Consider the following 20094-nt stretch of genomic DNA (forward strand, 5'->3'; position numbering starts at 1 on the left):
TTCTTTTGTATTTTATTTGAGTTGAAAGCTTCTGCATTGCTACATTTTTTGTTTTGTTTGTATGAAGCTCTTCATCCAAAATTCAGTCTTAGTTGTCAACCATGAAAAGACTGCTGTCGCCGCTGCTTTCAACCCAGGGCTGCAGCATCGCCAATGTGGCTGCAAAATTTAGACTACGCAGCACTTAGACTACTCCGCATTGTTAACAGAGAGAGACAGGGAAAGACAAACAGAGATGCAAAAGAGTTCAGACAGTCTACAGGCCAGACAGCAGATGGTACACACAGATTTCAGTTCCATTAAATTGTCATTAAAGATCTTTCATAGACAGATTCTGTCAATACTAACTTCCCCTAATCGGTTCACTACTCCATTTTACTCACATATATTGGAGGTTAAACATTTCATTTTATTTAGTATGTCTGTACATTTTGAAAGGATTAAAAAGATAAGTGAATGATGAAGCTGAGGTACATTTACTATATATAAAATCCATTAATCCATTAAAGTGAGCATAAAGTTTTGAAGTTACATTGTTAAATGTAACTTAACATGTTAAAAGTACACTTAACATGGAAAATCTGATTCTCAAGCTGTGGAATTTGGGCAGAAAAACATCGGAACCCTGTTGCATCTTCTAATCAAGTCAAAAAAAAAAAATGCAATTTAGAAACCTGCCTATGTGATATTTGGCCCTATTAGTAAAACTTGTCAAAGATTTTTATTGTGTTTTGACTAAAGCTGTAGATTCACTGACAAGTTATTTCATATAAGTATAATTTTTTTTTTCAAATGCTAACATTGGTAAATTTGTAACCATTTTTAACATATACTATGGAATGTAAATTAGGTTTCCCCAAGTTTCCCCAAGTGTATTACAGGCCTGGCGGGCCACCAGGCTTTACTTGCACCCCCGCCAGGTTAAGCATTGTTTATTTATTTAGTTTTTTTTTTTTAAATGTTTGCATTTCTTAAGACTTTAAAGTTGGTTTTCAGATATTAATCGTCCAATCTTCCAATAACACATAATTATCAAGTGATATTTTCAAATATCCTGTCAATTGTAAACAGTTTTAACTCAAAAACGCTCCAAGCCGCTGGATGAATGACCCTCCGAGTGCCCAAACCATCGAGCTGAGCAAGTTTTCTGGGGGAAACCTTGGACATCCTAGTTAAATTTCTCTACTGCAGTTACTAACTTTATATAGCTGCATTATTAGTGCCATTTAACAATAATTAAATTAGAAATATTAGTTCATTTGACAGGTACAATGCACATCAATTAACATCTTCTGTAAATGTGCCAGAATTAGCCAAATGGATATTTATCATCTGTTGTTTCCAGACAATGAGAAATTGTCAAATTGACAAATTAAAGTTATACAAAACAATAATATGATGAATTAACCATGCAAATTTTGTCAAATACAATAAATGCAATCAATACAAAATGGTAAATACAAATAAAGGAAACTACAAAAGTATAAAAAGTACAAGGAGGCGTTAAAACTATTAATAAAGCACCCGCTATGAGTCACATGTGTATCTTTTTCTTTTTCTTTAGAGTTTTCTTTGCACCATTACGTCGTCTCTGTTGACAGCCATGCCTGTCCTAAAACCTTCTGTGTATTTGAACTTCCATATGCAGTATTTGTTTCTAAAGCACTCAGACGCTTATCCTTTCTAGCCCTCTCTGACACAGCCCAGTCAGTCCCATAAGTAGGTGTCAAGTTCCCATAAAGCTTCTCCTGAACTTCCTGTCAGAGCTACAGAGCTGCTCTGTCATCAAAGCTCACTGCAGCAGTCATTCTGAGTATTTATAGTGACTTGGAAAAGTATTCATTTCCCATTTTTGTCATTTTACAGTCATAAACTTCTATGTAATTTAGTGGGATTTTATGTTATAAATTTACACAAAGTATTTTGTGATGGTGAAGTGGAAGGTAGGATAAAGATGAATGCCTCATAAAACCTTTGACAAATAAAAATTTGGAAAGGCTGACCTCAAAGGTTTGTAAGAGAGCATTATTTAACTGAGGCTGAGGTTCACCTTCCAACAAAACTACAGTTTTAGTTTTGTTGGCTTATGTAAAGTACTGGTGTTTACAGATGCTCTCTATCCAGTTTGACATTTAAATGAGTATGCCACCATTTTTGTTTCAAGATGTTCAAAGCTAGTAGAGGCGTACTCCAAAAGACCAGCAGTCATTCAGGCTTTGAATGATGGAGCTACAAAGCATTTGTACGAATTTAAAGTATTACGTTTCCATCTATGTACTACTTTGTGTTTTTTCATTAAAACCCACTCAAGATTGTGGTTGTTACCTGACGCTAGCAAGTTGAAGAGGTATAACAGTTTTTGCAAGGCACTCACACGTTTATATGTGTCTGATTAACTGTTCCTGAGGCCAAAGATTAAGTTTTCAATTTGTTCTTCCGAGAAGATACAAGAAAGTGTTTAAATCTTTGTTGGAAATTTAAGATCTTACAGCAGCTTATGGTTTCCTTCTAAGACTTCAAGTCTTGCTGGCGAATAACCTGATTATTTAATCCATTTAATCCATCTTCATCTAGATGCAGGGTGGTAAACTGGAATTAAAGCTACGCAAAGCATCAACTTCTACTTGTGTCAAGCAACAGAAGTATATTCCATCTTCCTGTGGAGCTTAAATGTCCAAACAAAAGGCTAGAGGTTAAACCACATCCTCATCTCACAGCTGCTGGACCTTTAACACAAAACAATAGGGCTATTCTCCAGAGTTTCCAACTTTAACCTTTGATTACTTTTAAATACTGCGGCCTCAACATGGGAGTCGGAGGTGAATAACAAACCGATTGGATATTGATTTGAAAGGTCAATCAATAACCAAGTGAAATGTGTGTGTGTGTGTGTGTGACAAGAAGACCATGGTTTGATTTTCAATTCAGTTATGGTGACGTAAATTGCTGAGCAAGGCAGGATATTTGTTTTGGAGGTCATACAATTGAACAGGGTTTGGGACACCTGCTGTTTATTTGTTTGTTTGGGGCCAAAAAAAACAGCTGACAGGATATTTTTCTATTTTTCTTTCAGATATTTCCAGGATCGCCTACTACACAGGTGAGCAACTGGCCCTCAGACACAATCTGTGAGATCGTTCAGCTGCTTCATTCACTCGTACATAACATAAAAAACGACATCCACAGCCTCAGTTGTTGTGGAAACAGATTTACTTTTTTCTTGCTAGAACTTGAGCTTGATTTGCCACATTTACATTAGTACTCTATGCATTTCTGCTACCTGTCAATAGTTCATGTGAAGAAAGTGTAAAGAAAATGAAAAGAATCTTAAAGAATAAACATAAACATGGCAGCTTGGACTCCATATGATGGAAAGAAAATGTATTGGAAACGTTTGTAAGTATGTTGAAGAGTTTAAGGTAAAGATTTTGTAAACATAGATGTTCTCAAATGGATGGAGGTCTGAATGTTGACTGGAATATTATGACACATGAACATACTTTGATTTACACCAATGCAAGATTGTTCTGCAATTACCACTCATATTCTCCATTTTTCTCTGACCTGTTTCCTTCTTCCTGGTGAAGAAAAGCATCCCCACAGAGTCACTTCTGCGTTCAGTGTTTTCTTCCGCGTACAGTGCTCTGCATATTCTGGCCAAAAAGTTTCATTTTGGTTTCATGCGATCAAAGCACCACCTTCCCGTACATCAGGGATTCAGAACCCACACTGTAAGAGATGATTTATTTTGGGAACACGGAACCATCCATTCCTGCTTTTCTATTGGTGTACTTGACACATACGAAGTTTTGCAGCTTGCAAGGAGCTGGGAGAGCAGCATGTGGCCCGGAGCAAATTTGTTATTGTAGTTGGTTATCACTTCGGTTATCCAGCAGACGTTTTCCTTTAAACTATCAGCTCCTGCAATTAGTTGAAAATGTATTTATGTTACATCTTTATTCCCTAACACTTATATTTATAGAACATCCTTATGGAATCAAGGATGTTCTAGGTTTACCAGCTAGGTAATGAAGTTAGAACATAACAAACATAGAAGAACAGGTATGGCTCAGGCCAGTATTTGGGAAAGTACCAAAAAGCATTATGCCTTTTATGAATGTTGTAAAAGTTAAAAAAAAAGGCTTGAAAATAAAATAAAAGCAATATACTGGCCAATATGCTGGTTATTGATGGTGTGCACATTTTAGGCAATTTGCTAAAGATTATCAAGTAATTTGTAAAACAGAAATTCAGTTAAATATAATAAATAATTATAAATAATAGTATAACTCCAAGTTTCTAGGCATAATAATAATAATAATAATAATAATAATAATAACAATAATAATAACAACAATAATAATAACAACAATAATAATAACAACAATAATAATAATTATAATAATACTAAAAACACCTGATAACATTTAAACAATCAGTCTAAACCAGTGGTTCCCAAACTTTCAACCTTCTGAATCAAAAAATAAAAATATAATATTCTTTTATGTTAAATACATTTATTTAATATGTTGAAAGTACAAAATCTAAGCAGAAAATTGAAATCTTTTTCTTATTTTAGGAAGCGCTTGTCTTTACTTGAAAGATTTTGTAAGGAATATAGATTTTTTTCACTGGGCAGTAATAATTACAGACAAAAGTACAGATCTTAGGTGCACTGTCTAAATTATGTACCAGATTGATAATGTTCTCGCTTGTGCTAAGAGAATAATAATAATAATAGTAAAAAATACTTTTGGCTCAGTCCCAGTGGAGATCTTCCCATTCATGGCAACATCCGGCCCCTCTGACAAAAGGCTTTTAATAGCCCCCACCAGAACACGCAACCCCCCAGCTCCCCAGAAGATTTTCATAACAATGGACTAAAGCCCAAGATGGACCACAAATTATAGGAGAGCTGCACGTGCACACGCGCATGAAAAGGCACAGCTGAATGGCTGCTCAGTTAGGAGACAATCCTGATTTAGGATTTTACAGGTTTGTCAATTATTGTTTAGCGATCGATTGAAGCGGATCAAGTTCTTTATCTGGGCTTAATTGCATGTATAAAGATGCTAATTGTAAGAAAATTACTCTTTTTATTTAAAAAAAAATACTTTGTCCCAACATTTTGTTCACTCTGCCATAAATTCTTTGATTTATGATGTAACCCTGGTATAAACATAAAGAGAAAATTAGAAAAAATGAGAATAAAATAAATTTGAACAAAAGAACAGAATGGATTTTGTTAGGATCCAACATGGCAGTGACAGAATAGAATCATTATTATAATGCAAGTAAACAATCTAACATCTTGCATTTATTTATCTTAATTGTAAACTTTTAAAGGTTATTATGAGGTAACAAATGACCTGTTTTTTCCTTGACTTGTTTTCAAATGCTAAAATCAAACATTTCCCCCTATTCCTTAAATGCATAATAACTAAGAATATAAATAATATTAATACATCAACCAATACTATTGATGCTCTTTTTCTTTGCGTTTAAAAAAATAGGGACATTCTGGAATGCTTAAATAGGAAAAAAATGTTATCGGATAAAAAACCCTCTATCGATAATTCTGCATAACGACTTTTATGTGCTAAAGCTTCTAGATGACAAAAAAAAAGCTTTTAAACAACAAAAAACATTTTTATTGGCCAAAATCAAAATTTTCAGGTCAGTCCTCAAGGAAAGCCATAAGACTTGATAACCGGTCAGGAAGTGTAATCTAATCAGACCATCTCTACCCATGAAGGCAGTGAAGCAATAATTGTTGGAAGGAATTTTTCCTGGGACAGTCAGACTTTTCTGCAAAACAGCTCCTCTAAATGGGTTATTGCATATTTAGGCAATTAAAATAAGAAAATTATTTGATATCCACTAGCAGCTCTTCCATCATAGAACAGTTAAAGTTTGATTTTTAATTATTGACTAAAACTCAACGTCATTACTTGTTATAAACATATCATATGCTGTAGGAAAGGGTTGAAGTTGAGTAGATTAGGTCACGTGCTAGAGAAAAGCATGACTAATTTAAGTTGACAGAGTTATATTTCATTTCAGTTATCAATTTTTTGTTTCAAATTTCTTGTAAAGTGTGAATTTAAATGAAAATGTTTGAAAAAAATCTTAAGTTTTCATTTGAATTGAGATGGTCTGGGGGTTTCCTGCATTTCTAAGCAACCTGAACTTAGATGTGTTCACTTCTGTCCTTTGCTAAATAAAATAAACTTTTCTGCATAGAAAATGTGTATTTTAAATTCCTCGTGTACTTTTATAAGCTTAAGATTAGAGATAAGCCTCATGAGCAAGGGTGGGAATGGGTCAAATGGAGAGGATTGAATTAGCATATTAATAGTTTTTAGCTCCTCCTCCTCCACCATCATTCCCCTCTGGATGGAGCGCTCCCATTTCTCACTCAACTTTCTTTCAGTTGTGTTGCTCTGTCCTCGTTTTCCTCTCATTCACTTGGAAACAATTGCTGTATTCCTCCACATCTCTGTCTCTGCTTCCTTTGTTTAGCCGGCCCAACCTGTCCCCTCACTTTCTGTTTCCGACAAAAGACGATAACTCTGTGTTTGTTTCTCTGTGAGCTCAGTAATTGCAGCTCCTTCTCTTTGAGCACCAGCAGACTGAAGCTCCTCTGGATCAGCAGCGTTCTGTATGAGCTGGATTTGGCTTTGTGTTCTTGATAAAGGAGGATTTTACCCAGCAACCTGGCGGATTTATTCTCTCCCCTGAGCAACAGTTGCTTGAAACTTTCGCAGTGACCAAGACGAGGGAGGTCAAGCACACAGCGTCGTTTGAGTCTGAAAACCAACAATGTGTTTTCATCAGAGTAAAGACACTGAGGAGTAACTATGGAGCGGACAGAAAAGGAAGAGCATTGAAGTTTTGAGGGTCTCCAGGGAACTTTGTTGGACTGTGTGACTTTGGATGAAAGGAAAATATCAAGAGGACAAGTTTTGTTGAGCTGAAACTCCTCCCGGATTGGCCACTCTGGACGATTTTCACGCTGTTTTCAACACTTTAAAAATGGGCCTTCTGTCGATTTTCCTGGAAGTAACATTTTGCAAACTGTTGTGTAAGAGCTAGTTTGCCCCTTCAAGGATGTATTTCTGTGTAAATTAGGGTTCGGATTATGTAAGAGCCTTCTGAAAGGCGTCTCAGGATCCTGTTGTGCTTGTTTATTTGACTTCGGTGCGTAGCAATGCGAGGCTGTGAAGCGCCGAGTTGCCTCTCTGTCCTCGGAGCAGACAGGCACAGGAAGGGGCAGACATGCGTTTCTATGGCGATGAGCGGCTGCAGTCCTTTCCCCTTGTGCTGGGACCGAGGTATGAATGAAATCTCCTCAAAGCACATGCTCAGAAACATGCAACAAGGAGCATGAAACCACTCACACACTGCGTGACATCTGACTCCATGGGAACTGGAGTTGGTATATCGGGAAAGCTACCAGTTCTTGCAGCAGACTGTGTGTTTGTATATGTCTGCGAGTGCGTGTGTGCGTGGGCGTGTGTGTGTGTGCGTGTGTGTGTGTGTGTGTACACTCCCTCTCCAGTCCTCCCAGGTGCAATTACCATCCAAAACGTATCCATTTTCTTCTAATGGAGGACAAGCACAGGAAGGAAGGAAGGGAAGCAGAACAATGAAACTTGAGGCAGATCTGAAGCTCTGCTTTCTGATATTGACGACAGAGCAACACGTTTATGTTTCCAGATGAAGTTTACAGGAAGTGTGTCAATGTCAGAACTTCTTATTCAGGATAACATGGCAGCCTGTGGTGCATTGTCTGCTCTGGTTTATAGCTACAGTAAGAGACTTGGCCCTGGCTGCGATTGCGTCGCTTTATTTCTCTCTGGTATCTTATTGTTCATTGTTTTTTTTTAATCTTTCCAGAGAACAACTCTATTGAAGGATGGATACTTGCTGTACAGCGTTTGCGTCAAAAATGACAGGAAGGCCAGAGTAGGAAAAGAGAAGCGAGGAGGACTCAGATGTGCAATGTTAGCGCTGGAACAATCTGGAGTTGACAGTAGATTTTACTGTTCAACCAACAACTGATTTACGATCATTCAGTATTTGTTTAATTTATGCTTTTGTCCCCATGTAGCTTGTTTCTTTGATATAAAACAAAAGACAGCAAATATCCCTACTGCTGCTATAGTAATATAGTGAAACTATTGTACTTTGTACCTCTATATTTCTCTCAAGGTTTTTCCAAGCAGCAAAATTTGACTTGTAAGTGAGGTTAAAGTACTGGGGGCTCATTTCAGCCAGCTGAACACTATGTCCAGCAACAAGCAGGGAAGGGGCAGTTCCATCATAATTATATGTCAGTCTTATAACAGCTGGAGAAAACAGCGGTCACTATGGGTCTCTTTGGTATCGTTTTAAATGGTTGGAGTAGGATAACGCTCAGTTTTAAAGCCTGAGCCTTTTAACATTTTGTTGTACTGTGATGTTGCAAACTGATCCATGCCTTTGCATTCCTTCGAAACATGATTAGTGGTTTAGTTTTTTTCCATTTTGTTTGTGTCGGATCAACAAATATTTTTGACTTTTCTACTTACCTCAGAAAATCTGTTTTAAAACATGGGGCAGAAATCACCTCCTGCAACACACATTTTTTCTCGTACTTTCACAGACTTAAAGTTTTGACTTATCATTTGCTTTTTTCTGGATACTATTTTCCTTATTGTTTAACTCAGATATTTAGTACTTAAAGGAATTACAAATAGCTCTGCCTCAACAGATTTTATATTTGTATTAAGAGTTATTGTGTTTTACACCTGAGGTTGAATTTAAAAGTCTTTGTTTTTGTTCTGGTAGGGTTTTTAGAAACCTGAAAGTGTTGTGGTGTGTATACATTTTGTATGCTGCGCTTGGTTTACAAATCATTTCTAAAGGTTATAAACAGTATTTAGTGGACCATAATGACTTTTTAAGTAAAGCACCAAACAATAAAGATCAATATCCAAATTTCCTGTCTGCTAACGTACTCAGATGACCCCCGATGAAAAATTTACATCAATTAAGAAGTTTGTTATTTTATGAGTTTTACTTTTGAAAATTCTAAAACATGCACAATTTTAAAACTTTACTTTTATTTCATCCTTTAACTTAACTCAGCTTTTTCTCTTTGAATCCTGCAGAATATGACAGACACCTAGCAGCGGCAGTCTCAGCAGGGAAAACCATGGCAACAGCCTATATGGACCCCAACCTGAACAATGCCTTCCTAGCAGGCGCCAAGTCTCGGCTGAGCGCAGGAGGATCGGACCGCACCATGGCTGGATCCGTGGACAGGGTTCTGAAAGTCTTCCATTACTTTGAGACCAACACTGAACACAGCTTCTGGTCTTCCAACATCAGATACGGAGATGCAACTGATGTCAGGGTAAGAAACGCTGTTCTTGCGCCACATCCCCCCCCCCCCTTCCTTCCTTCTCTCTCTACTCACTTCACTCTCTACTTCCTCTTCTGAGAGGGGAGATGTGGTACCAGCTCTCCATCTAACGGGTTAATCGAGTTTCCTAAATCTGCTGAGATTTACCCTGTCCAGAACTGAAGTAAACTCTGTTTAAGCTGGCATCGAGAAACGATTCGCCTGGTTTCTGACGACCTCCATCCAGGTGTCCCACCCTTCTTCCCCCTGTGAATTAGCCAGACTGAGCAGCCTGCAGCCAACTAGTTTCACAGAGCACACCTGTTAACAGTCGCCGTCTCTTTTATTACAATTTGCTCTTGTTACTGAACCAGGTAGGTTTTAGTGACTCGGGCGAGTCCCAAGGATGATGTTTTAAATTTGGGCTATCAGGAACCAATAAACATTTTCCACCTCTTCCTCTCCAGAATCGAACATCATAGCTATTTTACAACCATCAAAGAACTTTAAGGTGACTCATTAATTGAATGTCCACAACATCTTTTAGATTTTCTTTATGCTAAATATTTTATTAGTAAGGCAATTTTGCAAGGGTCAGTACAGCTTAATTCAGTAGCAGAAATAATCAAATAAGAAAAATCAATCATCTAGTCTATCTTTCCCTAATGCTGACACTGAGAACTAAAAAGGGAACCTTTGAGAGAGACGGACAGAGTTTGGCTTTTCGAACCCCAGACCTGGCCTGATGATGAAGGAGGTGTTGCAGCAGGAGGAGGACGTTGGTCGACGAAGGCAGGGATCTCTGTAGGCCTGATGAGCTTTCTTCTCCTCATGGATGGTGAGGTCACACAGGACTTGGGTGCTGGCAGAAAGGAAGGCATCAGTTCTTCTTCTTTGTCTTTGTTCTTTGTCTTTGTCTTTACCTTGGTCTTCATCTTCGTCTTTGGGGTCTGAACCCAGCTGATGAGAGAAGTGCAATTTGAAGCCACATGTTGCGGGGCAGACGGGTTGGTCCCCATGATCAGGACAGTCTTCGGCTCTGTGGCCCCGGCTCTTCTTCAGCTGCAGAGTTCTTTGTCCATCTCGATCTTGACTAAGCTGCCTGGAGGATCCAACCAAAGTTTCCTCTTTGCACCCACCTTTATAGGGTTCATCCACCCTTTTGGTTCATTTGCATTGGCTAGCACTGTTGCTGTGCTTATTTCATTGGCTACCTGCTTGGACAGATGATCTCATCTCCATCACTGTCTTAGAGACATTGTGTCCTGATGTCTGTGCTAATGTCTCAGGTTGCTTAACAACCTGTTTCCAAATAAGGCGTTGACCATCTCTGCTCTCCTGTTTCCAAATAAGGTGTTGACCATCTCTGCTCTCCTGTTAGTTCCTCTTTCTCCCTTAACCTTTCACCTACAATCTACCTCCAACACATCAGTGATCTTTAATTGCAGTTACACCTTTGACACCATTTCAAGTTCAGAGTAAAAATCACATTTATAACATTTCAAGTTCAGAGTAAAATCACATTTATAACTTCTTTTACTTCTCTGATTTATCATTCTTTTATAATGTTATGATAACCATAATTTATCAGTTACTCTTAGTATAATCTTAATGTGAGTTATTACAAATGTTTTCTGTAAAGAAACCAAGAATAATTCATGATTCTTATTATTTGATATCAAAGTTACAGTTACTTGTTTTACTTGTAAGAGTTCCCACTAATGTAAGTGTAAGTATTATTACAAGTAAACCAATATTAATATAAGTATTTTACTTTGAATCTTATCCAATTACTCACAATATTTAGATTTCTTTCTTTAAAACTTTCATGCTAAGTAATAGTCTGAACTATTTTTATAAATCTGCAGGCTGGAAACTTACTTCCTCTTTTCCAGGAAACTGCTTTTCCTGTTTCATGACTCTCTCTGTCTTGACTATGATTTCTTATGATTAGATAGAAAAAAGTAGAATTAAAGCAAAGTTTGCAGGAGACAGAAACAACACACACAACCAAATTGATTTTATTGACATTTAAGTCTAATGTTGGGTCTAGATTTTACTTGAGTAATTAATTTTAAAGATAACTTTATTTATTGTTACTGTTAAACTAAAATCTCCAGCATGGGGAAGTGGGATGATCTCGGATTTTCTTGACACCCCCTCCACGAGGTCAGACCTTTCCCATGCTGGGAATCCATCACCCTCCTGCAGTTCTGCGTCGTCATCGTCTGGAAAGAGAAGAGGTTCTTCTGGGATGTGAAGTTGCAGATTCTTCATCCTCAGTTGTCACAAAGGGCTCAGTGTAGTCATCAAAACTCCACCTCTCTTGACACCCCCTCCTTGGAGTTTTAATTTCCCCCATTAGGTGATGAATGTCGAAGAGAACTTTGATCGCTCTGATTCTTCCACAGGAACCTACGCTGGATGAACTGTCGTTTCTTCAGGATGTGGGAAGGAAGAAGGCCTCAAAAAAAAAAAAAAATCTCGAACATTCAGCAGAGCAAAGCAAAAAAATAAGCAGCATGACGCTTTCCTCGTAATCGTGATCCTTTTCCGTAGCTGTGGTCTTTAAGGGGTACTGGAGTTGTCGGAGGCATCAGGAATTGTCCAATTAAAAAAAAAAAAACTGCAAAACTTACAGTGCTGAATATCCAGGACAGGTGCTCTAGATATCAGGACGAAACAGTTGCCAGATCCTTCTAGGTGTTGGGTCTGACTTCAATGCTTTGTTACAGGGTTGATCTTAGTGATTTTCTATGACGCCACTTCTTCCTCACGACTTCAGCCCCTTTTCCAGTTTAATCCATCAGTTTGTGACAGGAGTTCTTCTTTAGCATAGTCCAATTTCTTCACGGCCCTCCCAGTCCAAAGCCTTGAAGTTGTTCTTTGAACGGCAACCATCCTGTAATAGTGGCCAGTCTATTGTAGGATGGCATGATGCTTGATCCTCTGGATATCTTCTTGTAATGTTCTGGTTCGCTTTAGCTAAGAACTGGCTTGAGCACCCCTTGGACCCCTTTCTTCATCAGTAGTACTGTGTTGCAGTTCAGTACTTACTTTACAAACTCTTGGGCGTTGAACCTCAGCTTAATCACCGTGGCTGCAGGCCGATCTTGACTCTCTGCCCTGTTTCCAATGACACTTTGAGCTGCAACCTTTTTCCTTCTCTGGGCAAAAAGGGGAAGTGTCTTCGCCTCCCTGCTTTCTGTGACGTGAACGGAGTTCCTCTGCAGGGGAAGACCTGCTCTTCTAGCAGCTGTCACTGTTACTGTGAGTCCATCAGAACCAAGAGGTACTTCTCACCTCTTCCTGTTATCCCCATTGGCTCTGCTACATCCATGCAGACTGAACCCCATGGGACTGTGCTCTTGATGAACAAACCTTCCATCCGCTGCCCTGGGTCCCTGCGTATTGAACACATACTCACAGTCCCACAGCTGCATCGGATGGGCTGAAGGGTCATCCAGAAGTTCTGCTTGCTCAGTTCTTCACGGGTTTGTAGCACGCCTGCATATCCGAGTACCATATGCACGCACCGTACTACCTCTCTAGGACCACCTGTCCTTAGGTGTTCTGTCCCACCTCGACCCCGGCAGAGACAATCTTTCTTGGTGGCTTGAAAGATCTTCATCTTTGCCCCTCCATAGGGCTTCTTCTCAGGTGTTGTCCTGTCGCTGCACCTCGAGTTTCCGGCGGAGCCTCAGTTCTGCTTTCTTCGTCCATAAGTTGTGAAGTCCCTGTTCGTTTTCAAGTCCCTGTTCGGGCGCCACCTGTTATTGCGCCACATCCCCCCCCCCTCCTTCTCTCTCTACTTCCTCACTCTCTACTTCCTCTTCTGAGAGGGGAGATGTGGTACCAGCTCTCCATCTAACGGGTTAATCGAGTTTCCTAAATCTGCTGAGATTTACCCTGTCCAGAACTGAAGTAAACTCTGTTTAAGCTGGCATCGAGAAACTTGATTAGCCTGGTTTCTGACGACCTCCATCCAGGTGTCCCACCCTTCTTCCCCTGTGAATTAGCCAGACTGAGCAGCCTGCAGCCAACTAGTTTCACAGAGCACACCTGTTAACGGTCGCTCGTTCTCTTTTATTACAACTTGCTCTTGTTACTGAACCAGGTAGGTTTTAGTGACTCGGGCGAGTCCCAAGGATGATGTTTTAAATTTGGGCTATCAGGAACCAATAAACATTTTCCACCTCTTCCTCTCCAGAATCGAACATCATAGCTATTTTACAACCATCAAAGAACTTTAAGGTGACTCATTAATTGAATGTCCACAACATCTTTTAGATTTTCTTTATGCTAAATATTTTATTAGTAAGGCAATTTTGCAAGGGTCAGTACAGCTTAATTCAGTAGCAGAAATAATCAAATAAGAAAAAACTATCATGAAGACAATCTTTCCCTAATGCTGACACTGAGGACTAAAAAGGGAACCTTTGAGAGAGACGGACAGAGTTTGGCTTTTGAACCCCAGACCTGGCCTGATGATGAAGGAGGTGTTGCAGCAGGAGGAGGATGTTTCGAAGGCAGGGATCTCTGTAGGCCTGATGAGCTTTCTTCTCCTCATGGATGGTGAGGTCACAGGACTTGGGTGCTGGCAGAAAGGAAGGCATCAGTTCTTCTTCTTTGTCTTTGTTCTTTGTCTTTGTCTTTACCTTGGTCTTCATCTTCGTCTTTGGGGTCTGAACCCAGCTGATGAGAGAAGTGCAATTTGAAGCCACATGTTGCGGGGCAGACGGGTTGGTCCCCATGATCAGGACAGTCTTCGGCTCTGTGGCCCCGGCTCTTCTTCAGCTGCAGAGTTCTTTGTCCATCTCGATCTTGACTCGAAGCTGCCTGGAGGATCCAACCAAAGTTTCCTCTTTTGCACCCACCTTTTATAGGGTTCATCCACCCTTTTGGTTCATTTGCATTGGTTAGCACTGTTGCTGTGCTTATTTCATTGGCTACCTGCTTGGACAGATGATCTCATCTCCATCACTGTCTTAGAGACATTGTGTCCTGATGTCTGTACTAATGTCTCAGGTTGCTTAACAACCTGTTTCCAAATAAGGCGTTGACCATCTCTGCTCTCCTGTTTCCAAATAAGGTGTTGACCATCTCTGCTCTCCTGTTAGTTCCTCTTTCTCCCTTAACCTTTCACCTACAATCTACCTCCAACACATCAGTGATCTTTAATTGCAGTTACACCTTTGACACCATTTCAAGTTCAGAGTAAAAATCACATTTATAAGATTTCAAGTTCAGAGTAAAAATCACATTTATAACTTCTTTTACTTCTCTGATTTATCATTCTTTTATAATGTTATGATAACCATAATTTATCAGTTACTCTTAGTATAATCTTAATGTGAGTTATTACAAATGTTTTCTGTAAAGAAACCAAGAATAATTCATGATTCTTATTATTTGATATCAAAGTTACAGTTACTTGTTTTACTTGTAAGAGTTCCCACTAATGTAAGTGTAAGTGTAAGTATTATTACAAGTAAACCAATATTAATATAAGTATTTTACTTTGAATCTTATCCAATTACTCACAATATTTAGATTTCTTTCTTTAAAACTTTTCATGCTAAGTAATAGTCTGAACTATTTTTATAAATCTGCAGGCTGGAAACTTACTTCCTCTTTTTCCAGGAAACTGCTTTTCCTGTTTCATGACTCTCTCTGTCTTGACTATGATTTCTTATGATTAAATAGAAAAAAGTAGAATTAAAGCAAAGTTTGCAGGAGACAGAAACAACACACACAACCAAATTGATTTTATTGACATTTAAGTCTAATGTTGGGTCTAGATTTTACTTGAGTAATTAATTTTAAAGATAACTTTATTTATTTTTACTGTTAAACTAAAATCTCCAGCATGGGGAAGTGGGATGATCTCGGATTTTCTTGACAACGCATTCACCTGTTAACTCCTACAGAGAAGACTTTTTATTCTGGAGATGCTTTAATTTAAGACATGTTACAGTTTCCCAGTGTATGTTCTATAAATGACTGAATCAGTAGTTCTAACATGAACCAAGCACAACCCAATAGTCTTATAAGAAAGCCTTTATAGTAAGTTTGAGGTTTGTAACTTGCACGGAAGTTTCGAAATTCAGCTTACAGTCACTACATGTAGGTGGTGTGATGTAACAGGTTTCCTTTCCAAGATGTTAATCGTCCTATTACATATAATCCCCAGTGGCTTTCTTGTTGTTGGTGCTGGGTTTGACCTAGAAGGTACAGCAGTTGACCAAAAACAAAAAGTAACTGTATACATGAAAACATTTGCAGCAAGAAAACTGTTGACAGTAATGACATAAAATGACTCCCATGATATTTTACTTCAAAGACTTATTAGAAGTTACTAACAGTTACTATCATTCAAATAGAGGAACCCCGGAGTAAAAGTAAATAGTTTTTTTTAACATTCAGCTTGAGGCATAAATTCAAATATCACAACAGTTGTTTTAAGACTAATACAATATTCTTACCAGCTACAAACCTGCACCGGGAATCCAGTATAACACATCAGTCATATACAAACTAAAAAGAAGTGATCCAAGAACTGAGCCTTGGGGTACACCTGTATTATTGTTTTTTGAAAGAAGGATTTACAACATGACATTAAAAGTTCATACTCTGAAGCAGAGTTAAAAGTGAACATTTTCTGATGTTTTTACAGCGTACGGTTCAAGCTGTCAGCTCTGACAACAACATGCAAGCAGCTTTTCTGCTTGCATGCACCTTGAGGGGCCAATTTTTGTATTCATTTAAGCTGTATTGAAGCACACTTTTCATTTTAACCATGACAAAAAGTACCTAACTCATTGTGAATTGTTAGTGGTCATGCAGGATATGTTACTGCAAATATCCGCCCCACTCTTCTTCTTTAATCCCCATCTTCTTCGGTATCTAGGTCAGAGCCCCCAGCCCTTTTCATGGCAACACACATGGTTCTCTGAGCATTATTGTGGATGTATGATGTCTGCCAAGTTGTTTGGGTGGGAGCATCATGTTAAATCGCTTGGAGTCAAAAATGTACACAAACACACACACTTCTTGACCCGAAACAAACTGTAAGATGTGAACATAACCACCCTTGGAAGTGTTTGGTGGAGCAGAGTTAAATGTTTGATTCTGTACAGATGTGCAGGTAGACTGAAGAAAAATGGGTAAAGAGATTAGTTCAGCCTAGTAGACATTCCTACCTTTTCTGTTCTTTCATGGATGCAGGGGATCATCCAGAAGATTCTGGACATCAACAAGGTCCGTTGGACCTCATGTTTTGGCCTCCGACTCAGCAACAGCCAGTCCAGAGACCAAGTGCACTGGCTCCACCCGGATATGGGTGTGTCCCACATCAGGGAGACATACGAACAGGCACGGCCCAACGAGGAGTGGAGGTAGGACAGGACAGGCAGGACAGGGGACTAGTGATTAAATTCAGCCTCATCTCTTCTGTTCGGTGACATGAGGTTAGTTTATTCAACTGTAATGATGTGGTGTGTGGAGCACCTGTGTCCAGCTAGATAAACATGGGAATTACAGAAAATGCAAAAGGCTTAAAAAGCAAGTTTTGCAGTATAACTGAATACAAAAGGTTTTGTCTTTTAGCCTTGAGCAGCGAGAACAGTTTTTCTTTCCATCTTTTTGGCAACTCAAGTGAGTTGCCCAGGTTATGTCCACATTCATTACAATTTTTCTTCTTAAAATATATATATTTTTAAACATTTTAATGTTAAAAAATATTATAATGTACCGTATCCACATCATTAAAAGGAGATATACTTAAAAATATATATATTATTGGGGCTCCTCTCCAGTATTGAAAAATTCGAAAATCTCTTGGCAGGAAAAAAAGAAAACAGAATTTGGAAAAATGTTTGCTTTTTCAGAATCTGGTCATGCTTAATAAATGTAGTAATTTTATTATTATAACGCACTAAAACTGCATTTTTTGAAAACAAAATAGAAGTACCAGAGTTCATAAAATATTCTGTATTTATTGTTGGGTCTATTGAGACTAAGAAGGAATCAAATTTTATATGAAAAGTGTGAAGGAACCCTGTAACCAAAAATTATTTGTTCCTTCATTAGAAAAAAAGCAGCAAACATTTGCTGAGGGACATTTATCTTAGGTTTTGCTCAGTAGCTGTAAAGATCTGTTATAATTCACATTTAATTTACAGTAATATTGGATGAGTAAAATCATACCTGTATTTAAAAGTTTTACATAAATTTCTGGAGAATTTCTTTTTACTGAAAAGGATGGTTTTGTTTGTATCTTAAAAAGCAAATTTTTAGAAAACCTGAGACTACCCTTTCCAATTGGTTCCCTGCTTTGGGTTGGCATGACTTTTATGGGCATTCAAAGTCACCCCACTAATTTAGCGTCAGCAGTCTGTCACGCAGCACTCTAAAGTGGCTGATTTATTTGCGAACTGCATCAGAAAAATTGGTGTGACCTGAGTGTTTTCAACCTTGTGTGTGGGGCTGTGTAGCCTGGATGTTAAGGCTGTAGTATATATTCACTTTATTGCAGCAGTCTTGGTGCTAATGCTGCTGTGAGGAGGAAACCTTTTCTTTGTGAACATAAAGACAGAGTGAGAACCAGATGCCTGCTTTGTCTCGCTAAGTCAACAACATTCTCTTTGTTTGTATCTCTGTCAATGATGCTGGTTTACAATCCTCATTTGTATTCTTTCCCAGAGGTGTGATGTTTTTTAATGCAGTTTGTCCTTAGTCCTTTTTGGTTCTTCTTCTGCTTTTTCTAATTTGTATTTAAGGAATAATTATTTCTTTCCTAAACTTGTGACCGTTTCCTTTATTTCTTCCCAACTAACAAGCATCTGGGTGTTGGCACATTATTTATTATTGGCAATCTTACATTTGCATAATTAAATAGAGGTTCATAATTTATGCGACTCAATTCATCTTTTCTGCTGTGAAAAATGCTTAAGTTTTAGGTTTTGCCTTCTTCTCATGTAGGTATGAGCTAAGGATCCGCTACCTCCCTAAAGGCTTCGTCCAGCAGTTTACAGAAGACAAACCTACACTCAACTACTTCTACCATCAGGTAACCAACCACAACATCTAGACACATATTGTGCATTGAACGTTTTCACATTTTGTCACATAACAGCCACAAACCTCAGGATTTTATGTATCCTGAGTAATGTATAATTGTGAACCTAGGGGTAGATAAAACATCATTTTCACTTTTTTACTAATAAAAATCTGCCATTTTCAACAATTTGACTCCAGAGGACTGATAATGACAGCATTAATCAGAGACGTAACCAAAAGACAGTTTGAAACTCTGGAAGAACTGCAGAAATTCACCTCAGGTGGGAGATTGTTAACAAGACAGCTATTAGTTTGGATGCAAAAATGGATTTTATGGGAGAAGAAATGTGTAAGAAAGACCTGTTTACATTTTGCCACTAGGAATGTCTCAGCAAACATGAGGAAGATTGTACTGTACTCAGATTAAAAAAACTAATGAGCATGCAAAATGCTAAGTGCAGCAAAAAAAACTAACACTTCAGATGACCAGAGACACACAGTCCTCCTTTGAAAACTTGGCGATGGCACCATCATGCCTTGAGGATTAGTTTCTTCAACAGGGACAGGGAAGGTGGATGGAGTTTAATGCAGGGCAAGCTGGAAGAAAGTCTGTTGAAAGCTGCAAAAGTGTTCAACTTCCAGCAGGACAAAATTAACACCCTAAATATTCAGCCAGATATATAATGGTATGAAATCAAAGTAGATTCCTTAGTTAGAATGATCTATTTTCATAAAATCCCAATGCATTTCACTCAAGTTTACATCTCTAATGTGACAAAATGTGAAAAAAGTTCACAGTTTGTAGATATTTTTTGCAAGGCGATGTAGTTTTTGGTTCTTGGCCGCCAGCGCTGAGGCATATGGCGATGCTGGAAGAATGTTTGTTTGGTTTCAGATAATCTGGGTCAGTAAAACTTGTGGGAGAAACTTGATTCTAAGATAAAAAGCGCTGGATATTTATGTTTCTTTCAGGTGAAAAATGACTACATGACACAGGATCAGGTGGAACAAGATGTAGCGCTCAAGCTGGGCTGTCTGGAAATCAGGTAAAAGAAACCTAATCATTATAAAGCGATTCCTGATGACTGCAAAGCAGCAGTATTCTTTACTAAAATTTAATTTGGTTCGCTGGAGTTGTTTCTGTGTCAGTCGGTCTGCCTCTGAGCTGCACTTATAACTCATGCCAGCATTAGTCAGTGTGTGTAATTCATTATTCAGAGCAGCAGACGTTTCTTTTTCAAATAGGACGTCAGTGAAGCTTTATGTTTGTCTTCTCTTCAGACTGAATATAGTTTAAGATGTTCATTTAAAGTAAAATCATTTTTTTATTGCCAACTAATGTTGTCAATTATCTGACCGTTCCTATTCTGGTGTCCCACTTGTTTCGCTTCCAGGAGGTTCTTCAAAGAGATGAGAGGAAATGCTCTGGACAAGAAGTCCAACTATGAACTACTGGAGTAAGTGTTTCTCCTTTGTCTCTGTGCCAAAACAACAGAAGTAGAACCCAGAAATGTGTCTCTTTGCTTCCCCCAGCAACTCAAAGTATGTCCAAGTAAGCATGTTTCTGCCTAGGAAACGTACTTGGGAATCAAGTAGCAACAGTTGTTTGCACTGAAGGTCATTATTAGTTTAAAAATTTGGCACAT

At 38.4% G+C, this 20094-nt stretch overlaps 1 protein-coding gene across 14 annotated transcripts in view; it reads left to right on the top strand.

Moving 5' to 3' along the window:
* Nucleotides 1–20094, top strand: part of ptk2aa (protein tyrosine kinase 2aa) — a 73098-nt gene that overhangs the window by 16713 nt on the left and 36291 nt on the right. For 3 of the 14 annotated variants that reach the window (XM_044138863.1, XM_044138865.1, XM_044138866.1), the window contains exons 1-6: nt 6536–7334; nt 9156–9400; nt 16616–16785; nt 18371–18458; nt 19421–19494; nt 19843–19905. In XM_044138863.1, the coding sequence (XP_043994798.1) occupies nt 7211–7334; nt 9156–9400; nt 16616–16785; nt 18371–18458; nt 19421–19494; nt 19843–19905 (764 nt within the window). In that variant the 5' untranslated portion in view covers nt 6536–7210. Of the gene's footprint in view, nt 1–3073; nt 3101–6533; nt 7335–9155; nt 9401–16615; nt 16786–18370; nt 18459–19420; nt 19495–19842; nt 19906–20094 lie in introns of those variants that run through there. The other 11 variants (XM_044138860.1, XM_044138864.1, XM_044138861.1 and 8 more) reach the window with 8 other exon arrangements.

Source organism: Gambusia affinis, linkage group LG14, assembly GCF_019740435.1.
Source record: "Gambusia affinis linkage group LG14, SWU_Gaff_1.0, whole genome shotgun sequence".
NCBI classification, from domain to species: domain Eukaryota; kingdom Metazoa; phylum Chordata; class Actinopteri; order Cyprinodontiformes; family Poeciliidae; genus Gambusia; species Gambusia affinis.